The sequence below is a fragment of the Camelus dromedarius genome, chromosome 9 (genome assembly GCF_036321535.1).
Source record: "Camelus dromedarius isolate mCamDro1 chromosome 9, mCamDro1.pat, whole genome shotgun sequence".
Lineage (NCBI taxonomy): Eukaryota > Metazoa > Chordata > Mammalia > Artiodactyla > Camelidae > Camelus > Camelus dromedarius.
Genome location: NC_087444.1, coordinates 19,987,998 through 20,015,710, shown reverse-complemented (window position 1 = coordinate 20,015,710; position 27,713 = coordinate 19,987,998). Strand labels below are relative to the sequence as shown.

The 27,713-nt window shown below is 44.7% G+C and overlaps 1 protein-coding gene across 1 annotated transcript in view; it reads left to right on the top strand.

The window, feature by feature from the left end:
• The first annotated feature begins 463 nt into the window (after positions 1-463).
• The window catches only part of CASQ2 (calsequestrin 2), a 57,248-nt gene continuing 29,998 nt past the window's right edge, over positions 464-27,713 (top strand). Inside the window, exons 1-4 of the mRNA XM_010980703.3 lie at positions 464-918; positions 21,948-22,032; positions 25,124-25,224; positions 26,703-26,814. Of these exons, the coding sequence (XP_010979005.1) occupies positions 685-918; positions 21,948-22,032; positions 25,124-25,224; positions 26,703-26,814 (532 nt within the window). The 5' untranslated portion in view covers positions 464-684. The remainder of the gene's footprint in view (positions 919-21,947; positions 22,033-25,123; positions 25,225-26,702; positions 26,815-27,713) is intronic.

Below are 27,713 nucleotides of genomic sequence, written 5' to 3'. Positions count from 1 at the left end.
GTTCCCACATCAGCAGTGAGCAGGTAGGGGATGGGCAGCCTGCCAGTAAGGGACAGGCTGAAATACCTCCCTGGAGGAATGGTCCGATTTAATAGCATCTGAGTGGCCCTGTAAACATCCCAGCCTCTCCATTTGCTCATTGGTGCCACTGGCCCATCTCTCTCTCTCCTCATTTTCCCCTCCTCCCACTGAGTTTATTTCTCTCCTCTGACCTTCCCAGCCTCCTTATTTCCTATGCACACGTTCCCCTGTCTCCCTCCTGCCTCCTCGCTCTCCACCACCCTGACAAACTGTACCAGCGAATCCCTCAACAGTGCCGTATCTAACTTTTTTTTTAATTCATTGCATGATTTATTTTTAGCCCGAAACAACTGCATCCTAAAAATGGAGTTCCTGATGAGACAGGGGCTGGGCAGAGCTATGCGAGGTATCTGGGGCTTGGCTGCCCAGCCTGGCTCTTGTTCTAAGCACGCATGTGTGTGAGCCTCCACCCACTCCGTCCTGCGCCCACAATTACAGTTAGCAGCCCGAGAAGGCAAAGAGGGGGTTCTCGGCCTGGGGAGGGCCAAGGAGAGAGACGAAATCGGCCTCTCTGCTCCCCACCCCTCCCAGCACGTCTTCTAAGAGTCCATCCTCTTTCCTGCACGCGGTATTTCTGGGAAAGACAAACAACACTTCGCCCTGATGAAGAGAACTCACCTGTTCATCCTGGGGGTCTACCTGCTGTCCTCCTGCAGGGCAGAGGAGGGGCTGAACTTCCCCATCTATGACGGCAAGGACCGCGTGGTCAGCCTCACGGAGAAGAACTTCAAGCAGGTCTTGAAGAAATATGACTTGCTCTGCCTCTACTACCATGAGCCCGTGTCTTCAGATAAAGTCGCACAGAAACAGTTCCAGCTGAAAGAAATCGTGCTGGAGGTAAGAGGGGGCCCCTCCGGCCGTGGGGTCCAGTGAGCGTGAGCGGGCCAGCACTTGGGAGGCGGGGACATGAGGGTGCCGAGAATACATCCTGAAGTCTTGCCCCATTTCAGTCATAGGCACGTCTGAAGACATTCTTGTTGCAAAGCTGGAATGTACAAAAAACAGGGGTAGGTCCAGACCCTTAAGACAGGTCAGTCGAATGTGCTACACGTTGCCTGGGTCTGATGTATAGTCTGTCATCCAGTGGTCCTCTTGATTTCTCAAGGGCAATAGATCCAGAGACCGTTTTTCTCAGAGAGGGCTAAAACTATTGTTAAAAAGCCTGGCTGATATGAAATTTGGGGGTAGTTTGGGTGCCAATTCCCTCCTCTTGCTCCTGCAAGTCCCCTGGGGAGGAGCAGTCATTTGACCTTGCCTCTCTTCACGGGTCAGTTGGGAAACACCACTAAGCGATGCCCCTCTCTCGTGACTCAGTTTCAGTCAATATCTCTCAGCGTAAATGTAGGAAGATTTTAGCTGCACGTTCATTAATGGGGATTTTTTTTTCTCAGAAGGTTCTTGGTGTGAGTTCAGGGAGGATGCTGAAGGCAGTTATTTTATCTGCATTACACGGCCTGTCTGCAAACCTGGCAGCAGGGGCCCCTTTTCTAATCCTGTGTGAGGGCCCCAGGAACCCGTCCTGCAGTGCCTCCTGGACAGTTTCAGATCGCTTACACTCAGGAGCACCTGCGAGTGCCAGGAATTCTAGTAGACACCAAGATCCCTGAGCAGTCCCCACACCCAGCTCAGCCCAGGCACAAATCTGTGAAAAGGACTATTTGAGAATCACAGCAGTTTATTAACCGATACAACTAGAAAGCTCAGCTTAATCAGATGCTTTCTTTTTTCCCCCAGTTTTACTGAGAAATAATTGACATACACTATAATCAAATACTTTGATGAACTGAATTACCATATAAAACCCATGTGGATTCTAATCCTCAAAAAAAAATTGACTGTAATGAAATCCAGGAAAACCATCCCCAAAACATCAAAATATCCTTGATAATTTAAAAAGCATTGCAGGGAAAGGGTATAGCTCAGTGGTAGAGCGTGTGCTTAGCATGTACAAAATCCTGGGTTCAATCCCCAGTACCTTCATTAAATAAACAACTAAAAATAAAAAGCATTGCAGAATCCTGTGTCTCCTGATCATCATACAAATCCCTATTTTTCAGAGGATTTATACATGGTAGTGTGGTCATGACAGATCTAGTAGACAAAAAACTAAGCATTTAAAAATATCACGATTAGCATTATTTTTCTCCTCGGGCTCCATCCTGAGGGCTGAATGTGGAAGTTCAGTTCCCTCTGTGGGTTACAAGCAAAGAGAAAACAGAGACAGTTATTAGGTCTTTGTGCTAAATATATAGGAAAATGGCAGGCTGGAAAAAGCCAGGACAAACAGCACGGCTGCTACTGAACCCATGAAATCCTCACTCACTTTATCATCTCCATCTCGAACTGCCTTACTCAATGATAGAGACATTTTTATGAAAAGTTAATTGAAGGCATAAGGATTCTACCACATAAGTCCATCACTGTTCACTTAGCCGAGAACTCAAAAAGATGCCAGTGCAAGAATGACCCCTATCTCTGATTCTCTCATATTAACACACACAAACTCCCCCAAGAATCTATCTCCCCAAACAACAAGGTCCTACTGTAGAGCACAGGGAACTAGATTCAATAACTTGTAATAACCTATAATGAAAAAGAATATATATGTATTACTGAATCACCATCCTGTACACCAGAAACTAACACATTGTATATCAACTACCTTTGAGCTAAAAAGATAAAAAAACCCTTTCCCAAAGACGACTTCTGTACTCCCAAGCAAAATCCTGAGAAGGACTTTGCCCTGGGCTCAGCATCCCTTCAGCTGCCTTTGATCTGAGTTCCTGGCAGAGACATACAAAATGGAGTTCAGCACAGGGGGTAGTCTGATGCCCCACAGTCTCCGAAATCATTAGGGGAAAGAGGTCATAAAACTTGGAGTCAGGAGATCTGGGCTTATGTTCTGGCTTTGTCTCTACTGGGCACAACACATAGGGCAGGTTATTTAGTTTCTCTAAGCCTCATTTTCTTACCTATTAAATCTGGAAAAATAATAACTATCATACAGACTTATGAGATGATTAATAATAATTAACATTTATTGAATGCCTACTGTGTGCAGGGATAGTTCTGGGCACTTTGTGTGTGGTAGCTGGTTTTGTTACTGAAGACAGGTTTGCATGCCTGACACACAGTGAGGCCAAACAAACCAAAACTTCGGAGTTTGGAGCAGAGAAAGGTTTAGTGCAGGGCTGAGCAAGAAGAACGGATGGCTCATGGCCCCCAGAACCCCTGAACTCCCTTAAGGGTTTCAGCTGAGCACTGTTAAAGGCCAGATGAAGGCAGGGCGTCCCAGGGTGTGTGATCAGCTGTGTACAATTCTGATGGTTGATGGTGATCAATCCTTAGGCGCCAGAATGTCTGGGGGCTGCGTGCTCATGATCATCAAATAGATAATTCCTTCCATGTGGTGGTGGTTTATAGCACCTGAAAAACTCAGGAAATATGCATGAGATACTATTATCTGAGTCCTTCAGAGAGGAGCTCCAGCGAGGATACGGGGTGTGGGGTCTGTCCTGGAAAAGCCCCACAGGGTCCTGAACAGTTACAGTTTGCTCCTTACAATATTTCTATGGGGTAGTTACAGTTACTATCCCCATTTTATCGGTGGGGAAACTGAGGCACAGAGAGGCAAAGTTGCCCAAGGTCACTCAACTAGTGCAGGTGAAGCCAGTCTTAGCCCCTACACTGTGTAACTGCTGGAATCGAATGAGACAATGATGTACAAGGAGCTGTTGGATGCCCTGTTCAGGATTATTTTGAGTCTCCTTAAATAGTGTCCTCAGCCTGTGGGCCTGGGCCTGACGATGCAGCCATAATACCAGCAGGGCTGGGAAGTACATAGTACTGGAGACACTGCTCATGCTAGAAGCCAGGGAGGAGGCTGGGCTCCCTTCATAGGGGGAGGTGGGCCTTCGCTGAGATACCTGTCAGATATAGGCTGCTCCTCAGGATCCAAGACAAAAATGGTTCCAGGAATCCCATGAGAGGGTGGATGTGAGCCTCTAAATTTTCTCCGTGGTCAAAAAAGCCTATGTTGCCTTCTTAATTCCCTGGACTCCAAACCTACACTAAGGAAAATATTCTGCCATGTCCAGGGCTGGGTCTGTCCAGGATAGAAGGAGGGGGAGGCAGTTCCCAGGGTACATCCGCGAGGCAGTGAGATCTCCGCCCTGGGCAGACAGTGCAGGGAGAGTCGGGTCCTTTCCTCCAAACAGTTTAGGAAAGTGACTTCCCATGTTTGTTTTTTATCATAACTCCCTGTGACCTAGTGCACACAGACACAGACATACACAAGTGGAACAAGTCTCATAGGACAACACTTACTTGGGGAATACTTGGCTTAACAAATTCTCTTGTCTTCTATTTTATTGTTCTTTTCTATTTTATTCTGTTGCAGTTCATTAAAAAAAGAAACTGACCCAAACCTATGAAACTGATTTCCCTCTCCAGTGATGAGTTGCCAGCCCCAGGGGGAAAAACTTGGGGAATTTCTAGGGGTTAGAAGTTTACAAACTAGAAGTTCATCACTCCTCACATGAGGGCCATCATGTTCTGATGAAAATCCAAAGGTACTGTGTCAATGTTTTGTCTGTTGCTTTAAGGACTGACACTGAAACATCCAGAAACAGCCCCACACACAGGGTGAGGAGGTCACTGCCTGACTAGGGACCTTGAAGTGCCAATCAGTGAGTCACACATCTGTCACTGACCTAGGTTGGGCCTTGGGGTGCGCTGTGGATACAGGGAACGTGAACACTCAGGGGGCCCACGGCCTCATGTGGGAATTACAGTGAAATACAAATGAAAAGCCGCAAAGCCATGGGGTCGCTCTAATAGTAGGGCAGCACGGGGTCCTCAGGGAGAGAATGTAGAAGGCATGACAGGGAAGAACTGGTTTGTGAAAACGAGAAGAATTTACTGGGCACATAAACAAGGGCGGGGAAGGATCCACAGGAGCTAAGACTGTGATAGCTCTGAAATATTTTCTCACCTCGCTAGCTTTTTCCTAAAATTTGGCCACCGAGCCTCATTCCTTTAGGTGAAACTTTTATCCCTCGTCCAGCCCCTCTGGCAGAGGTAGTCTTTGAAGATGTTGCCCTCATTTACTCCTCCACCTGACCAAGTCTGAGCTCTGAGTGAGAGCAGGGTTTGCGGGGGAAGGGGAGGAAGGGGAGACCTCACATCACTAGAGCTTAGGGCGGACCAAGGCCAAGGAAAGTGGCATCGGGAGGCACTGTACTCAAAGCTTGCTTTCTGTTCGGCCGGGGTCTAGCTCTGGAGGGCGGGCGCTCTGTACATAGTTCTATCCAGATGCTCTGTAAATGCTTGTTGAATGAATGAGTGAAAGTGAGAGCTCAAAAGCATCTTGAGATCCATCTAGACTGCTCTGAGCCCCTCAGCAATGCAGCCTCGCTGGGTGTGAGCTACGCAGCCGAGCAAGGCTTTCCACATTGTGAAGAGGAAGAATCGGTTCACTTCTTCAGGGTGGACTAGTCCCTTGGACGGGCAGGCAGCCTGGGGTCCTGGCACAGAAGTAGCTACGTTATGCCGGTAGCTGCCCTCCAGGCTGACCAGCTGCTCCCGTTGCTTCTCGGGTCCTAGGCTGCTCCTGAGCGTCCCCTCTGCGGGGGTCTGTCTGCTCTTCCCACGTAGGGGCCCGACTTCAGCTCATTCCCACACTTGACCTGCCCAAGGGCTCACCCTGAGCACCCCTGGGTATTCAGTGGCAGGATCAGTACTTAAAAATGATTGGAAATGACCTCTGCCAGCAGGAGAGGGTTATTCTTCTGACTGATTTTCCAATGCTGGTTAGAAGGTCATTTCCCAATAATTTTTAGGTGGTGATTCCAGCACAGATCAACCATCAGGCTCCATTGGGGGGTGGCAGGGAGGGCTAGATCCATCATCTGTGGTGGAACCTGAACCCTGTGCAATGTGGGCCTCTGGATTCTGCTGCTGTTTGGTGAGCATCTTGGTGCCACAGTTCTCAGTCTGCCAGGACCCCAACAGGCTGAGCTGCATTCTCTGTCCAGGTCTGTCTCCTAATCCATCTGTAGGTCAGGGAAAATATCTTTGGTAGGGTGACTGCAGCCCCCTCACTCTCCATGTGCCCAGTGTCCTTGACATGACTTGTACACGGCCATCCCTGTGCATCCAACTCCAGATGAGGCGGGGTACTTGGGGAAAGCAGACAGCCGGGGGTCATAGTGACTGAACTTCTCTCCTGCTGACTGATCCTGGGCAAGTCACAGATAATGCATTCCATTTTACTCGTCTTAAAAAATCAACCATGTGCTTTCTACCTCAGTGAATTCAGAGAATTAAATGAAAGGTGAATAAAAAATTCTCGTGAGATTATAAGAAGCTATACAAGTATTAGGTGTAATTTAAGTTGATTACTACTTTGGAAATTAATCTATCTGGAATGTTCATTGAATGCCTAAAATATCTATATGGTGCTTATCAAATATTAATCCCCTTCACCTGCAACTTGAAATATAGCCCATGTTCTTGGCCAATTGCGATAGTTCTCAAACTTGGGTGCACGTTGGAATCACCTAAGGAGTTTTTAAAAGTCCCTATGCCTGGGTCTGATCCCCCCCAGACACTGATTTAATTGATGATGGGTAAGAGATAACACCTAAGTGCTACAGCTTTTAAAAGCTCTAAAGTGCAGCCAAGTTTGTGGACCACTTGAGGCCTGATGCTCAAAGTGTGGACCCCAGACCACACCAATGGCAAAGATATCACTTGGGTACTTGTTGCATTTAAACAGGATCCCTTCACAAGCACGTTAAAGTTTACAAAGCACTGTACTGATCTATTGGGTTGGGAAATTTTCCAGATGACCAGGATCATGTTGCACCTGCTTGACCTTTGGTCTGTTGACTCCCCTGAAAGACAATGAACACGCCAGCATTCCTCTGATTTGGAGAGCTGCTGAGATGTTAAGTTGGTTTGGGGACTGCAGGGATTCAGGTCTGTGCTGGGACTCAGCCAGGCCTTCTGTTACCGAACTCAAGTTCATGCGCCTGACCCACAGTGAGGCCAAACAAACCGAAATGCCAGAGTTTGGGGCAGAGAAAGTTTTAGTGCAGGGCCGAGCAAGGAGAATGGATGGCTTGTGCCCACAAAACCCCTGAACTCCCTGAAGGGTTTCAGCTGAGCATATTTAAAGGCCAGGTAAGGGTGGGGCAGCCCAAGGTGTGTGATCGGCTGTGCACAGTTCTGATTGGTTGATGGTGATCAATCCTTAGGCGCCAGTAGGTTTGGAGCTACGTGCTCATGGTCATCAAGTAGTTAATTTCTCCCATTTGGTGGTGGTTTTTAGCATCTGAAAAACTCAGGAAATACGCATGACATACTATTATCTGAGTCCTTCAGAGAGCAGCTCCAGCAGAGGATATGAGGGAGGGGTCTGTCCCAGGGAGGCCCCCTAGGGTCCTGCTCAGTTACACTCTGTCCTCCCCCACTGCCCCCTTACTCACACAGTCAGTGACTAGTACTTTGGACCCCTTTAGAAGGGCAAGGTCTGGGACTGTGGGAAGCCTTCCCCTATAGGAGAGGTTTCCGGTGGAATTACAGGGGTTTGTAAGGCCAGATCACGAGGTACCTTTCTAAGTGATCTTGGGTCAGGGTCCAGGATTTACCTTCAGAAAGAAAGGAAAAGAATCTACGTAGGTGCCATGTCACGTTGCCCTTTTCTCCAAAAGACATGACAAGTCTGAGAACCCTGGATCAAATTGCCCAGGATCAAATATGAAGATGTTAGCATGTTTAATGGGAAATTACGGGAAAGCTTCTTCGAGTAAACTGGCGAGTTGCTCTATAAGGTAGAAATAAGTCTTGTGAGCACCCAAATAGAAATATTCGCTCTTTCATTTATTCATCAAATATTCATGCACTGCTTACTTAGAAAATGCAGATGACACGGTCCCTGGTAACTAAGGAGATGTTCTTTTTTTTTGATGGTAAGAACTCACTTCCTTTAGGTCTGTGTTTAAGTGTCACCTTAAGAAAGAAGTTATCTTCCTGACCACCTATATAAGTCGCTCTCCGAGCATTCCCGTATTCCTGTACCCTACTTTATTTTTCTCCATAGCACTTGGCTGACGTAGTGCAAATTGTCCAACACTGCTATAGAGTGTAAAACCCACAGAGACAAAGACTTTATTCTCTTCTTTGCTGTACGCCAGCACCTAGATCAGTGTCCGATCATACTGGGCTCTCAACAATGTTTGTTGAATGAATGTTGAACGAACAGAAGAGGGAGGAGTAGGGAAATAGCACTTATTATGAACTTACCATAAAACATGTCCAACATGGGTGCTTTGCATACGTCATTTTGTTGAATTCTTACAACATATTCTCACATTATATATAAAGAAATGAACCCCATAGCATTGAATGGAAATTGCCCACAGTCACAAAACTATAAAACAGCACAGCACGAAGCAGGATTTGAACTCACATCTATTTGGTTCCAAACATCATGCTCCTTCCACTATACCCGGAAACAGCTGAATGGGATTGCTTAGCATTTGAAAGCAGTGCCAGCTTACAGAAGCACAAGTGTCTCTAATTTGCATTCTGGATTTTCACCCACACTTGAGCAATGTTACATTTCACAGCTGGACTATGTGTTGAACCGAAGTGACCAATGTGAGTAAAGGGACTAATGCTTAGCACCTACTTGGTATTTAATGAATGTTTGTTGGGTGGGTGGATGGGGGGATGGATGGAGAGAAGAGAAAAAGGCCAGGAAAAAAGTAGGAAAAAAAGAAAGAAAAAGGCAAGGAATTACAGATGCATTGCCTATATTGGAAATCTTTTTCTCCTGGATATCTTTTTAAAATTAAATTAAAAACTTTTAAACAAGAATCAAATGGAAATGTAAAAACTCAAACTGAATCTTTCAGATTCAGGGAACTGTTTGTCTTTGCTTAATGCCACTGAAAAATGGGTAAAAGATACATTTTTTAAACCATGGGACTCTCAGTCCAAAATACATACACAGCATGGGCAGAAACCTCTGGGCTCTAAAAGTCTGACACTGCCTTCAAACCTATTTAGCACTGGCAGATGTCCCAGTGGTTGCATTTCCAAAGCCCAAGAGAGGAAGACAAAATGAAGTTTCTGGAGTCAAGTGAATCTACAGATGGAATGATGTGGGAACACTGGGCAGAGAATAGCAACACACACAGGATTCAGGTATTTCTTCCAACTGTCGGCTGCCCAAAGATGGCATTCTCCAAACTTGCACCTGCTGCACTCAGAAAACTCAGATGAGGTCAGGCTTATTTTGGTTTGGCTTCGAGCATCACCCCTCACGCAGAGCTAGCACTCTCAGAAAATGGACACCCAGGCTCATTCTTAAATTGCCCTTCTCCTCGGAGCCCAAGTACCACGGAAATATTTGATGCATGTTTGCTGTGCACTTCACGATAACACGGCTAGAGCCTGCGGTGAGATGATGAAAAGAGCATGGATTGGTTGATTATAGTCAGATTCTTTCTTCCACAGACAGAATTAAAGGGGAAATGGAGATTTTACAAAATGGCACAGACACCGTTGATTTGGAGGTTTTAGACCACTGGAACCTTCCTCTCTCACGACTCCCACCCCAAAAGCCCTCAATAATATTCGAGCCCGAACAGGATGTCAGGCCATCGTATCCCTGAGATAGACCTCCTCCCAGAGTTAGGAATGTTTGAATGGAGACGTGCGAGACCACGAAAGCCACCACAGTAAAACCGTGATTAGGACTACTGCAGTTTCGAGCAGTAAAATAAACACAGAATCTGCTTCAGACTCACCAGATGTTTCTTTAAAGGCTGCAGCTCTGCTCCCCTGCCGTGGAGAGTCCCCAGTTGGTGTGGAGTATTTTTGTATCATGGTCAGCTCAGCTGAACATCTGAAAGGACTTGTTCCACCAAGAAAGCCAGTCCCCACAGAGTCCTGAGTCTACACCACGGAGCCTCTGGGTTCCCTCTTCCATAGACTGCCTCCACCTTACCCCACCATGGCTCCGCATCCCCCAGCCTTTCCTTAGCCTGGCCACACATACCCGGCTTACTTATGGAGAACCTGAGAGCATTCCCCAAACCCCAAAGAAAAAGTGAACACAGCCCAGAAACAGCAGCCCACACTCTGGCCTGGCCAGGTGAGAGGCGCACACTTAGGAGTGAGACTCCGTGGGTCTGAGTCCTTGGCTCTCCAGACCGCAGGCAGGTCACTGAGCATCTCAAGGCCGAGCGCCTTCCTTGTAAAACAGAAACCACAGTCCCCTGGTCCCAGGGTTCCTCTGAAGAGAAAAGAGGGGCGTGTGTAGAGTGAGGGGTCCCCATTGTGCTCAAGAAAGGACAGTTCTCACACTTATTGTGTATGTGAAAGCACGTTGAAAACGCCGACTCTTGGGTTAGTTTCCCATGGTATTTGTTGTCATTAGCAGATGTTAGCCAAATAAACACTAGTCAGACACTTCAGAAAGTTCAGCCAAGCAGTAGCAGGTTTCTCATCTGCTTTTTAATGTGAGCCATGGGGGAGACATGGCAAAGAGCCCTTATTTACATTATTATTTTAGCTGTTACTTTACATTTAGAAGCGCTCTCCATCAGCTGCAGCCCTCCCACGTGTCCTCTGTGTTTTATTTTTCTTTTAATGAGGGGCACCAGCCTATGGGAGGGTTAGTTAGGAAAGGGACAGTCTCTCCCTGGCTCCAGGAATGTGGTAGATACTGTGTGGGACACCTCTTCCCAGGGAGCGCAGGGAGGGGGTGACCAGACGGCCTTGGCATTTGGGCTGCCAGGCTGCATTTTCACAGGCTTTTGGGGACAGAACTCAGCTGAGAAAAATTAGAAAAGGGCATGGCCTAGCTCCATGTCAGTCCAATCCATTTTTCAAAAATCCCATCGCAACAGTATGTTTAGTATGAAGTAAAAATCTAGCCTCCAGGAACAGCCTCCCTCCCTCAGTCATTTTGGACATCACAAAATGCTACCCAGGGAGGTTGTGCCCATGTCAGAGATGGTTGTAGAGCCGTGGTCCTCAACTGGAGACCTGGGACCTTGTCAGATATGCAAATTCTTTTGTTTACTGAAGTATAGTCAGTTTACAATGTTGTGTTAATTTCTGGTGTACAACATAGTGATTTAGTTATATACATATATATTCCTTTTCATATTCTTTTTTATTATAGGCTATTACAAGATGCTGAATAAAGTTCCCTCTGCTGTACAGTAGGACCTTGTTTTTCATCTGTTTTATATATAGTAGATAGTATCTGCAAATCTCAAACTCCTAATTTATCCCTCCCACCCCTTTTTTTCCCCTGGTAACCACTATTATGTTTTCTACATCTATGAGTCTCTTTCTGTTTTGTAAATAAGTTCATTTGTGTCATTTTTTTAGATTCCACATATTAGTGATATCATATTGTATTTCTCTTTCTCTGTCTGACTTACCTTATTTAGTATGACAATCTCCAGGTCCATCCACGTTGCTGTAAATGGCATTATTTTATCCTTTTTTATAACTAAGTAGTATTCCATTGTATACATATACCACAACTTCTTTATCTAGTCATCTGCTTCCATGTCTTGGCTATTGTATACAGTACTGCTATGAACATCGGGGTGCATGTATCTTTTTGAATTAGAGTTCCCTCCAGATATATGCCCAGGAGTGGAATTGCTGGATCATATGATAAGTCTATTTTTAGTCTTTTGAGGAATGTCCATATTGTTTTCCATAATGGCTGCACCAAACTACATTCCCACCAACAGTGTAGGAAGGTTCCCCTTTCTCCGCAGCCTCTCCAGCACTTATCATTTGTGGACTTTTTGATGATGATCATTCTGACTGATGTGAGGTGATACCTCATTGTAGTTTTGATTTACGTCTCTCTGATAGTTAAGATGTGCGAATTCTTGGGTCCCCTTCCACACCTATTGAATCAGGAATTCTGGTGTGGGCCTAGCAATCTGTCTTTTACAAGGCTTCCCTCCAGGTCATGCTGACACAGGCTCAAGTTCAAGAACCTTTGACTCATTGTAATGGAGTTGCCCTGTGGTGAATTTATAGGGAACAGATATTCATAAGTGCTTGTGTATATGTTACTCCTGCAAGAATTAGATCTCATTTTCTCAGATTAGAAAAAAGAGATCAGAGAAGATGTGACCTGCCCAGAGTCTCATAGCTGTAGCAGAGCCAGGATTCAGGCCCAGGTCCTTCTGAGGCCCAGGCAAAGTGGATGGAATGTAATGGATGAGAGCTTGGGCCCTGGAGCCAGAGTGTCAGGGTTGGAATCCCAGCTGTGTCTCTTAAGCGCTGTGTGGCCCTGGGCAAGTTGGTTAACCTCTCTGTGCCTCTATTTCCTCATCTCAAACTTCTACTTCATGTAGGTTTTGTGAAGATTCAATAAGATGATTCATGTAGAGTGCTGGGGCAGCATCACAAACATCCATCAGATGCTAGTTTTTGTTGTTGTTGTACTGCTTCTCAATATGGTGGAGTGGAAATAAGCCAGCGTTGGCCTTGGGGTCTCTTCCTTGGCTTTGACGAAGGTGATAGCCCAAAATTGCCAATAAGAACAGCTGACAGCCCCCCTTCCCCCCAAGGCTCTTTCAGAGGCCACCCAATCCAGCCCCGAGAGGCCCCAACGTTCACTTGAATCTCATAAAATAGCTGTCCCCCTCCCTTGCCTGCCTCCTGCAGGGACACATCACGTGCCAGCCCCCCAGCTATACATAGCCCAGGCCTCATCTGAGGGCGGTGGAAGGTGACAGGAGATTACCGGAGAGGAACGTCAGCCCTCCGGCCTCGGGGAGGGGGACACGCACAGTAGTTGAATTGCTTGACATGTGGCCAGATGGTATCAGGGACAGTGGGTGAAAAGAGCCATTTGGCTCTTGGCTTACATGGGAAGAGCAGGATTGCAGCCAGGGTATTTTTAATGACTGGCCTGAGGGACATGTACTTGGAGCAAAGATCTGTCACATTTTTCCCCAGGCTCCTCAGCCCTCAACTCTTTTCAGATTTTTGACCCTGCAGAAAGTGACCACCCCCTCAGCTCCCTTCCATAAGTAAGCATTCCCTGGTCTCGGCTACCCACACCCTCCCCACCGTCCTCTGACCATGAAGCACATAGGTCTTTCTCCTCCAGATTTTCACAACAGTTTGCCTTTGAGAGCATTTTAGTGCCAAAAGATTCCATGAAAATCAAAATATTCCAACTCAATGGACTGTTTCAAAGTGTTATGATTTACCTGACTGCCTACATCTACTGCTTCTCTGTCTGTGTGAATGGAGGGTTCTATTTGCATGGATTAAAGAAAACTTTGAATAAAATGCAAAAAAAAAAAAATGTTGCTTTCTTCCTGTCTGTCCCTGGATTAGGGCTGAGATGTCCTACAGAGGGACTGGACTTGGAGGGACATAGACAGATAGGGCCTGGCGTCTCGCCTGTGCGGTCCTCTGAGGCCCAGGGGGCAGTCACGCAGCCCAGGGAGCATGTCCCCTGGTGCTGGGTTAGTTTCCCCCTCCTTTCATGGCAAACTTCTTGGCCAAGTGATCCCACACCTGCTCTAACGTGTCCTTGCCACCCACTCAACAGCCTCACTCCCAGTGCTTTGGCTTCTGTCCCAGCTCCTCGCTAAAGGTCACCCGTGACTTACCATCCTGAAAGGAGAGACTTCATGGTGGTCCCACCTCCATGACTCCCTGTGGCGTCTGATCCGACCACCTGCTTGTTCTCAAGCTTCTCCCCTCTCATGAATTTGGAGTCACGACAGTATCTTCCTTGTCCTCCTACCTCTCCCACAGTCCTTTCCTGCCTCCTACAAGGCAGGGTCCTTGACCCCGTGGTTTTCCTGTCCTCCATCCTCATGCCTTCACTTCTCACTTGCACGGCTCCTCCGGGACCTCCACCCCCGGCTCCCGGTTGGCAACTCCAGCTCTTGGCTGGATTTCCATTGCCGTGAACTCGTGGCATCCAAATCCAAGCTGAGAAGCTTGCTCCTGGTTCTGACATGCCCTCCTGACATGTCTGTGTGTCCTCCATCTGTTCTCTGGCTGGAGACCCTGGAATCATCTTGCCCCATCCTCTCCTTAGTTCCTCCGCTTCTCTCTCCAAAGTCATGAAACTGTTTCCGGGGCTGACTGATGCTCCACCTACAACATCACTTCACAGATTACTTTATCTACCACCTTAGTTGGAGACCAGTCATCTCCCACTCAGACTCTAGCATCAGCCTCCCAACTGGTCCCCTTTCCTCCCACTCTCCTTCCTATCTGTCTGGTTGATGCCCTCAGATCAACCATCCCCAGGCTCAAATTAGCCATATTGTTCTGCTACTAGAATGTCTCCCATATTGGAACTGCTAGTCCTAATATTCAAAGTCCCTCACGCTCATTTGCTAATATGCCTTAAACACACTCTTCCTTTCAGCTCCCCCAGGTAAGCCCTCTGCTCAGGTATGCCTGTCTGTTCTTGTCCACTCATGCTGTGTGTTTGTCCCTCCAAACCTTCTCTTATTTCTGCCATTTTTTAATTCCTGGGACATCCTTGCTGCTCTCCTCTGCCTACCAGACACTCCTCCTCTTTCAAGGTCTAGCTGACTTCCCCTCTTTCTTCCATTCATTCATTTAATCAACAATTTTTTTTTTTTTTGAGTTCTCTTCTGCTCAAGTACCATACTGGGTGCTGGAGATAGCGTGTGGAGAAAACCAGACATGGGCATGGAGCTTACAGGCTCATGCGTGGAGAGTTGATAGACACATGATCGTGTCAGTTCACAAGAGAGGCTTGCGAAGGAGGAGCCCAGGGCACCATGGACAAGTGTGAAAAGGGCACCCAGTTTAGACTGGGAGTCAGTCTAAATGCCTTTGAGCAACTGACATTTATGTGTAGACCTCAAGGATAAATAGGAGTTGGCAAAGGATGGAAGGAAGGATCTTCTGGAGAGACGGAAGGGCATGCACAGAAGCAGGATGTGTGGAGTGTCTTTGCATGACTGGGACAAGGCGTCCCCACAGGCAGCTGCAGCCCAGCCAGTGCCTTGGCCTAGGGCTTGGGAGACAGAGTGGCCCCAGATAAGGTTGGAGAGGCAGGGGGCCAAACAGTGCAAGGCCTTGTTGGCGGAGTTAGGGATTTGGGATTTCATCCTGAGTGCATGGAGGTTAAACCCACACGCCATACTGTAGCCTACTAAGCTCTGTGTGATTTGATCTCCCTGCCCATGAGGTCTCTTTCTATGTCTCCAAAGCCCTTTTTTCTGTCCTAGTCCTTTAGCACTTATCAGCTAATATTTCATTAGCTTCTTCCCTAATGAAATCATAAGGTCCTTGACTCTGGAATGTTCTGGAATATTCCTGAATGTTCCTTACACTTTTGTTTAGTGTGGGTCCTTAATCATAGCAGTTCCTCATTTAGTAGTTTTTGTTATCTTTCCATTCTAATACACTAGGCTTTCTTTTTCTTTCTTTCTTTTTTTTAATCATTTCATTTATTTTATTTTTGGAGGAGGGAGATAATTATGTTTATTTGTTGATTTTTTTTTTGATGGAGGTATGGGGATTGAACCTAGGACCTCATGCATGCTAAGCATGCACTCTACCACTGAGCTCTACCCTCCCTCACCCAGCTTCGGTATTTTTGAATGGCTACCAGGTTTGAAACCCTATCCGGCTGTCATAATAGTAGGAAGAAAATATACCATTCATTAAGCACTTACTCCATGCCAAAAACTGGGTCAAGAACTTTACACACATGATCTCATTTAATCTGCATCAAAACAGCCTTACAAATAGATATCGATATTGTCCATGTTTTACAGCAGAGTCACAGCACTTATGGCCAAGTCAGGAACCCAGGTGTCTGATGCCAAGCCATGTACTCTTAACCACTAGGATATACTGTCCCTGGGTCATTCATTCATTTAGAGAGATCTATTTCGACTTCATCATTACAGAAGTAACAATGGTACAATAAATACCTATGTAATGCAATATTTAAAAAGAGAGAGAAAGAACATACTGTGAATATCCACTCTTTTGCTATAGAGTTATGCATATTACTTAATATAACTTTTTAATATAAAGTTATTCTTATCCTCAAAAATAATCGGCAATGGTCAAAGCAAACCCTGATGTTTCTGGAAAGAATGAGCACTGCCCCAGTGCTCGGGGCTGCACGTACCAACCGATACGAGAAAACCCCATTCTCTAGGATGGACCATCTAAGAAGTAAACAGCCAACCAAACAAACAAGCAAACAAAACCACAGGGGAACAATTATAAGTTAATGGGAGAAAACTGTAATCTAATCTGAAAAGAGTATTCAGGTTTTCTGGGAATTTAGGAGAAACATTGATGCTATCTATTCTCCTCCTCATATTTGGAAATTTTAATCACTGTAATTGGTGACAATTGCCTCTTCCTCATTTGGCTTAAAAGTCTTGTAAACTTAAGTTCTTGGGCCAGTTCATCCATTCATCCAAATTATGCCAAGTGTCTCTAAGGAACTATGTAAGACACAAAAGAAGAACAAAATGGGCTCCTTCTGTTTAGGGAGGAAATATGCACAACAAGGAACTCTAATGCAAAATAAGTGTCAGAGTGCTGTGTCCCTGCAGTGGGCTATTGGAATCACAGAGAGGAGCCTGGAGTGAAGGATGAGTCCGGAGCTGGGCTTTGCAGCCAACGCCAGGCTGGCAGCAACCTGAGAGGGCATGGTGAGACTGGGGTGCGGGAGACTGGAGAAAGGAAAATATGAAATCTAGGACCAGAGCAAAGATGGAGGTAAGATCAAGTCAAGCAGGGGAGGCAGACCATGTCAGTTCTACCCTACAGCCCAGCAGGGGCTCCTGGTCCTGGAGGGAGCGGGTCGGGTTAGGAGTCAGCCCAGAAGGCCCTGGTCTTTTACCGCAGCCCTTCTCCGCCAACCCAATCTCACTGCTCCCTCTTGGGTGGCTGCCAGTCCTGGCCACCCTTGGCTTAGGCTCAAGAAGGGTGCTTGCTAGGGCAGATGGAAGTGATGACAGAGCTCAAGTGGGCCGGCTTTGGGCCTAATCAGGGCGGGAGGCGAGAGTGATGCTGCAGGGATTGTGTGTAAGGATGCCAAGGAGGAGGTGGGCAGGTCTCAGCTAGCACCAGTGCCGGGCCCATCAGTGACTGCCAGCTCTGTCTCTCCATCCGTGTCGAGAACAGCAATGGCTGTGCTTAAACTGAAAACCAGAAAAACAGCACTGAGTTTGTCTGAGATAGCACCTTCCACTCACGTATCTTCAAATGTCACATATAAATATCAATAAGGTAACAAGAAAATCATGCTTTACAAGCCTACGAGAGGCACACATTTGTGTTTATCTAAAAACCCATAAAATGTGGTGGTGTAAGCCCAGGAGAGGTCAGAGTTAAATTCTCTGTTTAATTCTCAGAGTGAATCTCTAATATTCTTACTGTTATTATTATTTCTCTTAATATTTCTCTCCTACATGTAAGGTAGAGGGGCCAACAGGGCTGAACATGGGCCCACAGGTCACAGTTGGAAAACATTTTGCCACATCACTTCTGGATGAACTGGCAACCATTTATAGCAGTCTTCCAGAATGTGGTACAGTATCTACTGCGTCAGAATCACAGGGTGTGGTAGTGTGGTTTATGAAAATGTGTATTCCTGAGCTCCACCCCAGCTCTATTCTCTGCTTTCCGGTGCTGAGGTCTGGGAGGTCCCATTTTAACCAGTGTTCCAGGTGAGTCTTATGCGCACTGAAGTTTAAGAACCATGCTTAGAGGCTCATGCTGCAGGAGCAGGGAAACTTACTAATATCACAAAGCCATCAGGTCTCATCATCATTAATTTTTAGTGACAGAAAGGGAGCATTTAAGTTAACGTTTTGATAGCACTAAATAGGACACAGTGGCTTACCCTGAAAACCAGAAAACACTCAAAAATGACCTTGTCTAATAAACTAAATTCAGTAAATGAAAGCCAAGTGACTGTAGAAAGACAGGCCCGTGTAAGCATTACAGGGACACTCGAGATGAGTCATAACCTAAACACTGATGATGATATCTTTCATCCTGAGCCTGCCCTAGTCTCAGCCAAAATCCAAGAGAGAAGAAAAAACTGCCTGAGGGGTGGGGGTGTCATTTGTTATCTGCCCCGCCACCCCTAGTTACCAAAGGCACTCCACAGAGCAGCTCTCTCTGCTTCTGCCCAATCCTTAGCCTTAGAGGGACAGGAGTGATTAGAAGAAAAGAGGAAGAAAGAGAGTGGGGAGCATATAAGAAAGTCAAGAAGGGAAGAATGAATAGGCAAAGAAAACCCTCAGAGAAGCAATAGCAGGAGTGAAAATCCAAGAGAGAAGCCACAGATGCTGGGACACATGAAGGAAGACACTGGAATAAAGAAAGAAATGAAAAAAGAAAACAGAAGAGAAAATAGAGGGATTTATAGCATAAGGTATAAAGCCAAATAAATCCACTGTCAATCCACCAAGAAAACAAGAAATCCTAAATGTATATGCACCAAAGAACAGAACTGCAAAATATGTGAAGCAAAAACTGATAGAATTGAAAGGAAAAATAGATAAATTCCTAAAATAAAGAACAGGCATAGATATTCATTCTTACCACTCTTTTTCAATACAGTGCTGGAAGTTCTTGTCAGCACAATAAGGAAACACAAGGAAATAAATGGCATACAAATTGGAAAGGAAGAAATAAACTGTCTGTATTTGCAGATGACATGATTGTCTACATAGGAAATCTCAAGGAACCTACAAAAACCAAAAACCTCTCAGAATTAATAACAGATCAGCAGGGCTGCAAGATACAAGATAAACATACAAAACCCAGTATATATATATACTGGCAATAAACAGACAGGCACCAAAATATAAAATGCAATACTATTTATAATCACTCAAACAATTTAAATACTTAGGTATAAATCTAACAAAACCTGCACACGACTTGTGTGCTAAAAACAACACAATGCCAGTGAAAGAAATCAAAGAAGATTAAATAAATGAAGAGACATACCATATTCATGAATTGGAAGACAACATAGTAAATACATCAATTCTCCCCAAGTTGATAAATAGATTTAAAGATTCAGTAAAATTTCTATCAAAATCCTAGTAAGACTTTCTGTAATAATGGACAAGATTATTCTCAAGTTCAGATGGAAATAGAAGGAACTAGACTAGCTAAAGCAATTTCAAAAAAGAATTGTGTGGGAAGTAGTCTATCCACCGTCAGGATTTATGATATAGCTATTATAATCAAGACTGTGTGGTACTGATAGAGGGACAGAATCGAGAAAGCAGAAACAGACCCACATAATAACGTCAACTGATCTTTGACAAAGATGTAAAATCAACTCAGTGGAGGAGAAATGGACCTTTCAATAAATGGTGCTGGAACAGTTGGACATCCTTTGGTTAAAAAACAAAATAGGAGGTGGGAAGGGACAGACTGGGAGTTCAAAATTTGTAGATACTGACAGGCATATGCAGAATAGATAAACAAGATTATACTGTATAGCACAGGGAAATATATACAAGATCTTGTGGTAGTTCACAGTGAAAAAAAAAATGTGACAATGAATATATGTATGTTCATGTATAACTGAAAAACTGTGCTCTACACTGGAATTTGACACAACATTGTAATAGGACTATAACTCAATAAAAAATGTTAAAAAAAATAAAGTAGACTCAAAAAACTACCCCCAAAAAACAAAACAAAACAAAACAAACAAAAAACCTACAACTCTCAAAGTAGATTATTAGCTTAAATGTAAAATTAAAACAATAAAACTTTTAGGAAAAAAATTAGAAGAAAATTTCAGGATACAAGGTTAGGCAAAGTGTTCTTAGACTTAACACCAAAAGCACAATCCATAAATGGAAAAATGGTTTTATATGACTTCATCAAAATTAAAAACTTTTGTGTTCTGTGAAAGAACCTATTGGAAGGATGAAGAGATAAGCTACAGGGTGGGAGAAAATATTTGTAAACCACATATCCAACAAAGGACTAATGTTTAAAGAGCTCTCAAAACTCAACAATCAAAAAACAATCCATTTAGAAAATAGACAAAAGACACAGAAGAGAACTTACACATGGTAAATAAGTACACAAAAAATGTTCAGCATCATTAGCCACTAGGGAAATGCATTAAAACCATAGTGAGATAGCACCACACAACTATTAGAATGGCTAAAATAAAAAATAGTCGCAACACCAAATGCTGGCAAAGATGTGGAAGAACTAGATCACTCATCATTACACTGCTGGTGGGAAAGCAAAGTGGTACATCCACTCAGGAAAACAATCAGCTATTTCTTTAAAAATTAAACATGCAATTACCATAGAACCCAGAAATTGCACTTCTGAGCATTTATCCTAGAGAAATTATGACTAATCTTCACACAAAAACCTGTACACAAAAGTTTATAGTGGCTTTATTCATAAGAGCCCAAAACTTGAAACAGCCCAGATGTCCTTCAATGGATGAAGAATTGAAGCTGTGTACCTCCATACCATGGAAATACTACTCAGTAATACAAAAGAATGACCTACTGATACACACAAGAACCTGGATGGATCTCCAGAGAAATATGATAAGTGAAAAAAGCCAGCCCCCAAAGTTTACATACTATATGATTCAACTTACACAGCATTCTTGAAATGAAAAAATAATAGAAATGAAGAACAGATTAGTGATTGCCAAGGGCTGGGGCAGGGACAAGGGTGGAAGAAGTGGCTGTGACTCTAAAAGGACAACATGAGGGGTCCTTGTGGTTATGGAAATGTTCTGTATCTTTACTATAGCAATGCCAATATCCAGTTTGTGGTACTGTGTTATAGTTTTGCAAGATGTTACTTTGGGTAACATCTGGGTAAAATGTACAAGGAATCACTTACAACCACATGTTAATCTACAATCATCTTTTTTTAAAACTTTAACTAAAGAAAGGCAATATAAATGTTTCATGATCTCTCTGGTAGCTTCTTCACTCTATTTCTGTTTTAAGCCTCAGTTCAGCCATATAGCTGGAATTAGATCTCAAGCAGTTGAGGGTCACCTTACTTCCTTATATTCTAAGTTTCAAGGAGCTTAACACAATGTCAACCTTGTGCTTGGTGTCAGCATCTATGCTGATGTCCACCCAGAGTAGCTTTCAGCCATCTGTCCACCTGACCCTGCTGCATCCTCTTCACCTTTGGGGCTATGGTTCCACTCCAGGTACTCCACTAGTTCTTCCTGTCAATTGGCTGCAGGAAAACTTCAGAGTCCATCTCGGGTCTTTTTACCAGTTACACCCGACAGACCTTCCTACTCCTCAAGTCCAGTGGGTGAAGGGACTTGAGGTGTCTGCTTGGGTCTTGGTCTCCTTTATTCTAAGGTCCCTCAGCCTCTCTAGCATCCCTTGTGTCAATGCTCACCAGACTCCAGGTTCGTTTGGTGGCTGAGGATGGGCTCCAGGCCCCTTGTTAGCTATCTGTGGGTATCTGAGTACTCTTTGCTTCCTTTCTGATTCTCCTCTCTCCCAATTCAAATTTTACCTACCCTGAGGACAGAGAAGGGTGTGTGACAATGGATGGAGTCTTTCAGATCTTATGCTTTAGTCTGGTCCTCACATTTTCTCTCTTTGGTTCTCAGAATTCTGCTGAATCATCCTTCTCTTGAGGGGATAAGCATAGAATCCCAACACTGCTGCTTGAGTTGGTCACAGAGTAACAGGAAGTATGGAGGAAGGTCTTCTTGTCAACATACCAAAATAACATCCCTGGTATTTGCTACCATCTTTCTGCCCTTGACACACTCACTCTTCTACCCTTGTCTTTCCCAGCTTGTGGCCCAGGTTCTGGAACATAAAGATATAGGCTTTGTGTTGGTGGATGCCAAGAAAGAAGCCAAACTTGCCAAGAAACTGGGTAAGTGTGATTTTTTGGAAATATATCACAAAGAAACAAATGTGTCTTGCCAAAAAAAAAAAAAAAGGGAAAAACCAGTCATTTTTTCTTGCATGATGACTGGACTATTTTTAAATAAATATAAAATGATCCTGCATACCTTAATCCTGAGTCGGGGAAGAGTTTCACAAAAGTAAATATCAGCCTGAATTGAATGATTTCACATTCATCCCTTAATATATCGTCGTATCAGGCAGGATACAAGGAAGAGGGTTTCTTCCTGGAGAACTGGACACTAAAGAGTCAAATCTTTATTTCCAGCTCCTAGAGCAGGTTGAAAACTAGCTTCTCTATCTCAGTGCTACGGTGATCTCTCTGAGGGAGATCAAATGTCTTCCTCCATCACCTACGATTTCCTTCCCTCTTGGCTGAAGCAGCCAGCAAAGGATATCATTAATAGTAGTGACTCCACCCAGTGGTTTCTAAATTTAAGACTAAACCCCAGCTGGGCATTGTCACCAAGGATGAGAGGGAGGATTCAGATGAGGTATGGTTAAGTGACTACCCAATACAAGTTGTAATCTCGTGTGTCAATATGTCATGTTTAAACACAAGTGCCCTTTAAGATGCTTGTACCTCTAATCCACAGGAGAGAGAATATAGGTAACTCCTCTGGTTTCCAAACACTCCTACACCTGCACTGCCCATTTCACTTTTTCTGCATCACCAGTGAAGAATGGCTGTTGAAAGATAGCAGGGGGTTATAAAACAAGACCTTTGAAGAAAGGTTAATTGGATTTGGAGTAGTAAACACAGGATAAAAAAGATCAGTGGTCATCCAATAAATACCTTTAGGTACATGAAATTTCATTATCTTAGACTATTTCAAACATGTGTTTTCTTTTTTTCCCCGTTATCTTAAAGTTGAATTACATATACTAGTTACTACCTTTCCATGAATGATATTTAGATGAAAGTTTTGAATTATTTTGCTATAGAATATCTCTCATAGACATTTATTTCTTTTTTAAAAAAAATTTATTGACGTGTAGTTGATTTACAATGTTAGTTTCAGGCACACAGCAAAGTGATTCAGTTACACATATACATACATATATGTTTTCTTTTCAGATTCTTTTCCACTATATATTATTACAAGAAATTGAATATAGTTCCCTGTGTTACACAGTAGGTCCTGGTTGTGTATCTATTTTATGTATAGTAATGTGTGTCTGTTAATCCCCAACCCCTAATTTATCCCTCCCCGCCCTTTCCCCTTTAGTAACTATAGTTTGTTTCCTATGTCCATGAGTCTGGTTTTGGTTTGTAAATAGAATTTGTATCATTTTTTCCCCAAACAACTGTTTTCTATTTTATTTTCTAGACTAGCTTTTTTTAAAATATTTAAATTGTAGGAGACAGGATTTAGGTTAGACACAAGAAAGAACTCATGACTATAAAATGATAATGAATTATTATTGTTTAAAAGCTTCTGGTCTTTTATCAGTTAGTATGTTTCTACTGATGTGTGTGTGTCAATGTAAACAACATATTTATTACATTAAAGATTATGGGTATATCTGATAATGAATTATTGTAAGAAAGTCTGGGGTAGCTCTTTCCCTGGAGACAAATTAAGAAACCATTTTTTTCCCTTGAGCAGAGGAACAAAGTATGTTCAACTCTTTCCCTCATCCAAAGCAAGTGAATGAGTTCTATCCAGTAGCCTCTTGATTCCCTAGTCTTCTCCCTTCCCACTGTCTTGATGAAAAGTTGAATTGGGAGAATTTCCAGTAAATTTATTTAGAGGAAAATGCTAATGTTCCAGCAATCTAAAAATTTATACAGGACAAGCTGGACAATCAGGCGTATAAATAGACTGGTGGATATTCTTAGTGGACAGTGTGATGAGGCTTTAAAGGTCTAAATGAACCTTTATCTGAGCTCAGCCTGGAGGAAACTGGGCAGGTTCTTTCTGACCTTTCCATCCTCAGAATTGACAGGACAGTTGTGTTTTGTGAGCCTGCTCCTTGATCTCCATCCCCATTTCCATTTGCCTGATTTTAGTCTCTGAGCTAGTGCAACAGCTTCCTAACTGATTTCACTCAGAGCAAAATCCACTGGCCGAGGATCCCTCCGGCACCCTTTGTGATCAGTCATTGCCGGCTTCTGGGACACCTGGCACGTTGCTCCTTCAAATTCACAAACGGTGCTCCGTGGTGTGCCAGGGAGTCTTCACAGGTGCCCTGGGTCATGGTGGGCATGGGGCCAGCCTCCCTTTCCCTAGAGGTCCTGCAGAAGAGTTCATTTGGAGAAAGCATCCTCCAGCTAATAGAGGTTTGACAACAATTAATCTAAGGAATTAAGGATGCCATGCTGTTGGACTAAATGCCAGCCTCAGCTAATTTAGCATTCCTGGGGGGAAATGCCACTCTCGGGAAAGCATTTGTGAAAATGGAGCTGAGAGGAGGTCCATAATGGCAAGAGAGATTGGAGTGGCCTTCTTTGGAAAAGTGGGTTGTAAGCTGAGACCCAAAGGAGTTGAAAGATGAGGGATGTGGGGGGAGGGCACTACAGGCCCAAGGAGAACATCTGTGCAGAGAATCATGCACTGTGACTTCTCCTTTATGCCCCCTTTCACATCAGCTCTTGGGCAAAAAGCCCAGGAAGTAGCACTGGGACCAGGAATGCAGTTCTCAAGGGAGCGCAGGTCCACCCAAGGTGGGCTGTAAAGGACAGGGCTGGCAGTAGGTTGTGGAGGGTTGAATGCCAGGCTAAGGAGCTGGTGGGCAGTAGGCACGAGAACTTTTTGATAAGGAGAAAGGGGTCCACAGTGTATTTGGAAAATTAAAGCCGTGGTGAAGTGGAGAATAGATCTTTCTTTTAAGTTAACATCCAGATGGCATTGCTGGTTATTGACTGTTTTAGTTTGAGTTCCCACTCTGGGAGCCCTTCAGAGGTGTGGTTTCAAGGGAACTGATCCTAGGGTTAATGCTAGTTCCACTGATCCTGCCCCACTGTCACCCAGGGACCCCAAGCCAGACCCTGGCCAACGGGATGGCTCTACCTACCTCAGGATGACTTTACTTTGAGAAATCTGTGTTTCTTGTAGGTTTTAATGAAGAAGGAAGCCTGTATGTTCTTAAGGGTGATCGCACCATTGAGTTTGACGGCGAGTTTGCAGCTGATGTCTTGGTGGAGTTTCTGTTGGACGTAAGCATTTATGCACAGTGGCCCTGCATGGGTTCAAATACAGGGAAAAGTAAAACCCTAAAGTAAGAGCAGAGAAGGCGAATGCCCTGACCTGGTCTAAGAACAGTTTCTCAAGCGTCAAAATAAAGAGCGCCTGCATCACAGCGATGTTTACGTCTACTGGGAAGCTGGCCCTTAAGTGACCTCAGAAACTGTTTTATTAGAGACCAGAGCAAATTAAGGCTGTGTAGTAGTGACGTTAATTCTCTTAACAATTACACACACACACATACCCCCTGAATCCCTTGGGCTTTGTTTCAGGGCTTCTGAAGAGGAGTGTGGGAAAGAGAGGAGGATGATCATGGGAAGATGGAGTAGGGTGAGGAGGACCCATCTGCTGAGTTACCCTCAGAGCAGAATAAAAAGAGGCAGGGCCAGTGAGCGCCCCAACATCACACTCCTCTCAGCCACAGAGGTGCAACACCCTTAGATCCATGTGCTCAGGCAAACAGAGGAATAAACATTACAAAGATGTTTTATCCATAGGTAAACTCACACTTTCAATAACAGTGGCAAAGTCAGGTTCTTTTGAATACAGATGCCTGTACAATAAAGAACAACCATTCTGGTGATGCCTTATCTAACCAGCTAGTACATAGTGGCCCATTGCCTTTTCCCCACTGCCTCAAAAACCCAGAGAGGGTCAGAAGTAAGTTGAAGGTCGCCTTCTACAAAAAAATGCCCATCACTTCTGCTTGGCACTCTCTTTGACCCATACCTACAAGCGCTCAAAAAGTAGAAGGAGGCAGCAGAACAACTCTGGGCCCATGTGGCCCTGCCCCAGCTCTGTCAGCTGGGAGGGGGCTTTGGGATGCAAGTAACAAAAACCAGCTTCAACCTCCTTAAACAGTAGGCAACGTGACTGGCCCACACAAATGGAAGGTGATGCCCAGGGTGAGGGTAGATTTTAGGCTTGTTCAAGTCAGGGCTCTAGCTCCAAGTTTCTCCATAAATCACAGGTAATGCTCTTTTCAGTGTGTTGGCTTTGTCCTCAAGCTGACTGTTCTCAAGTCGGTTATAACCAACTTATAAGCTAGCCAGCAACAGGAGCTGATACATCACATATCTTCATTCATATCCAATGAGAGGGGAGAAGAATCTGGCCTCACATTGCTCTCATGAAAGGGAATTAGAACTTCCTCAAGGCCTTCAGCTGATCTACCCTGGAGATTTGTTGGCCAGAGTTGGGTTGCATGGCTTTCCTGAATCAGTAACTGACAAGAGAAATAGAATGGCCTCCAGGACAATCTGCCTACCCCTGGAGGTAAGGTCAGTTCCTCAGAAAGCATGTCTGCTGTGCTCACGAAGGGGGAGGCGGGATGGATACTGAGACACCAGCAGAAAGTTGACAGTTTCTCTCCAGAGCACTCTACACAGATGCTGGATTTCCCCACTGGAGAGGAAACACTTCTCTTATATGAACATCTTTTGTGTTCCAGCTAATTGAAGACCCAGTGGAGATCATCAACAGCAAACTGGAAGTCCAAGCCTTTGAGCGCATTGAGGACCAGATCAAACTCATTGGCTATTTCAAGAGTGGGGACTCAGAATGTAAGTTGTCTGTCAACCCCAGCCTTTCTGTCTAAAGGCTATTTTCCCAGCAAGTTGTGTTGGGTCATCCAGAAAGAGGATGCATCATGGGCATTATTTTGTGCTGGGTGGAATAGAGGGAGAATCTTCCTTGCACCCCATGCAATGGGACATGTGCAGATATTATGCAAACCAGGCAGAGGTACTGAAAGAACATTAAGGTTGGGCCACGTTCTCTGGCCTTGAAGGGGAGTGTGTGTTTGACACAAGGGAGAAGAGCCCTTCCTCCACTTTTTCCACCTGCCCATCAACCCGAGGAATTCTCTCCCTAAATGGGGCAAAGACATTGGCAGCTCCTGTGGTCAGCAGATGGAGAGCTTCTGAATCACTTGGACAGCATTAGAGGAAAACTGGGGTAGGGATGGATGGGCTTGGCAGCTGCAGCACAGTGTGGAAAACTGCTGGCCAGTGCCCCCTGACCACCAAGGCTGCTGCCACAGCACAGCCGCACCCTTGGATACATTCCCTTTAGAAGCTTTGCAGCCAGGGCTGGGGTGGGTGGAGGAACGTATCAGAGCATCACCACCACCCATGCAGGCGTGACTGGGGTAGTGAGTGGGAGTCAGGAAGGGAAGGAACCACAAAGGCCAACTACTTGAGTACATTTTTTAGAATTGTTTTGGCAGCATAGGTCCCAGAAATTAAGCCTTTTTCTGGTGTCTCAGCCTTGGAGAGAGGAAAAGCGTTAGGAGTGGGCGTAGCAATGAAAGAGAATCTGGGAGCATTAGTACATGGGGGTGGGGGGGTGCAAAGAAGGGCTGCTTATGACTATTTCTGGAAAATCCAAAATATTTTGAATTATTTGTGAAGCTGTGTCTGTACCCCATCTGCCAATTGGCATCCTTAGTCATCTCATTAAC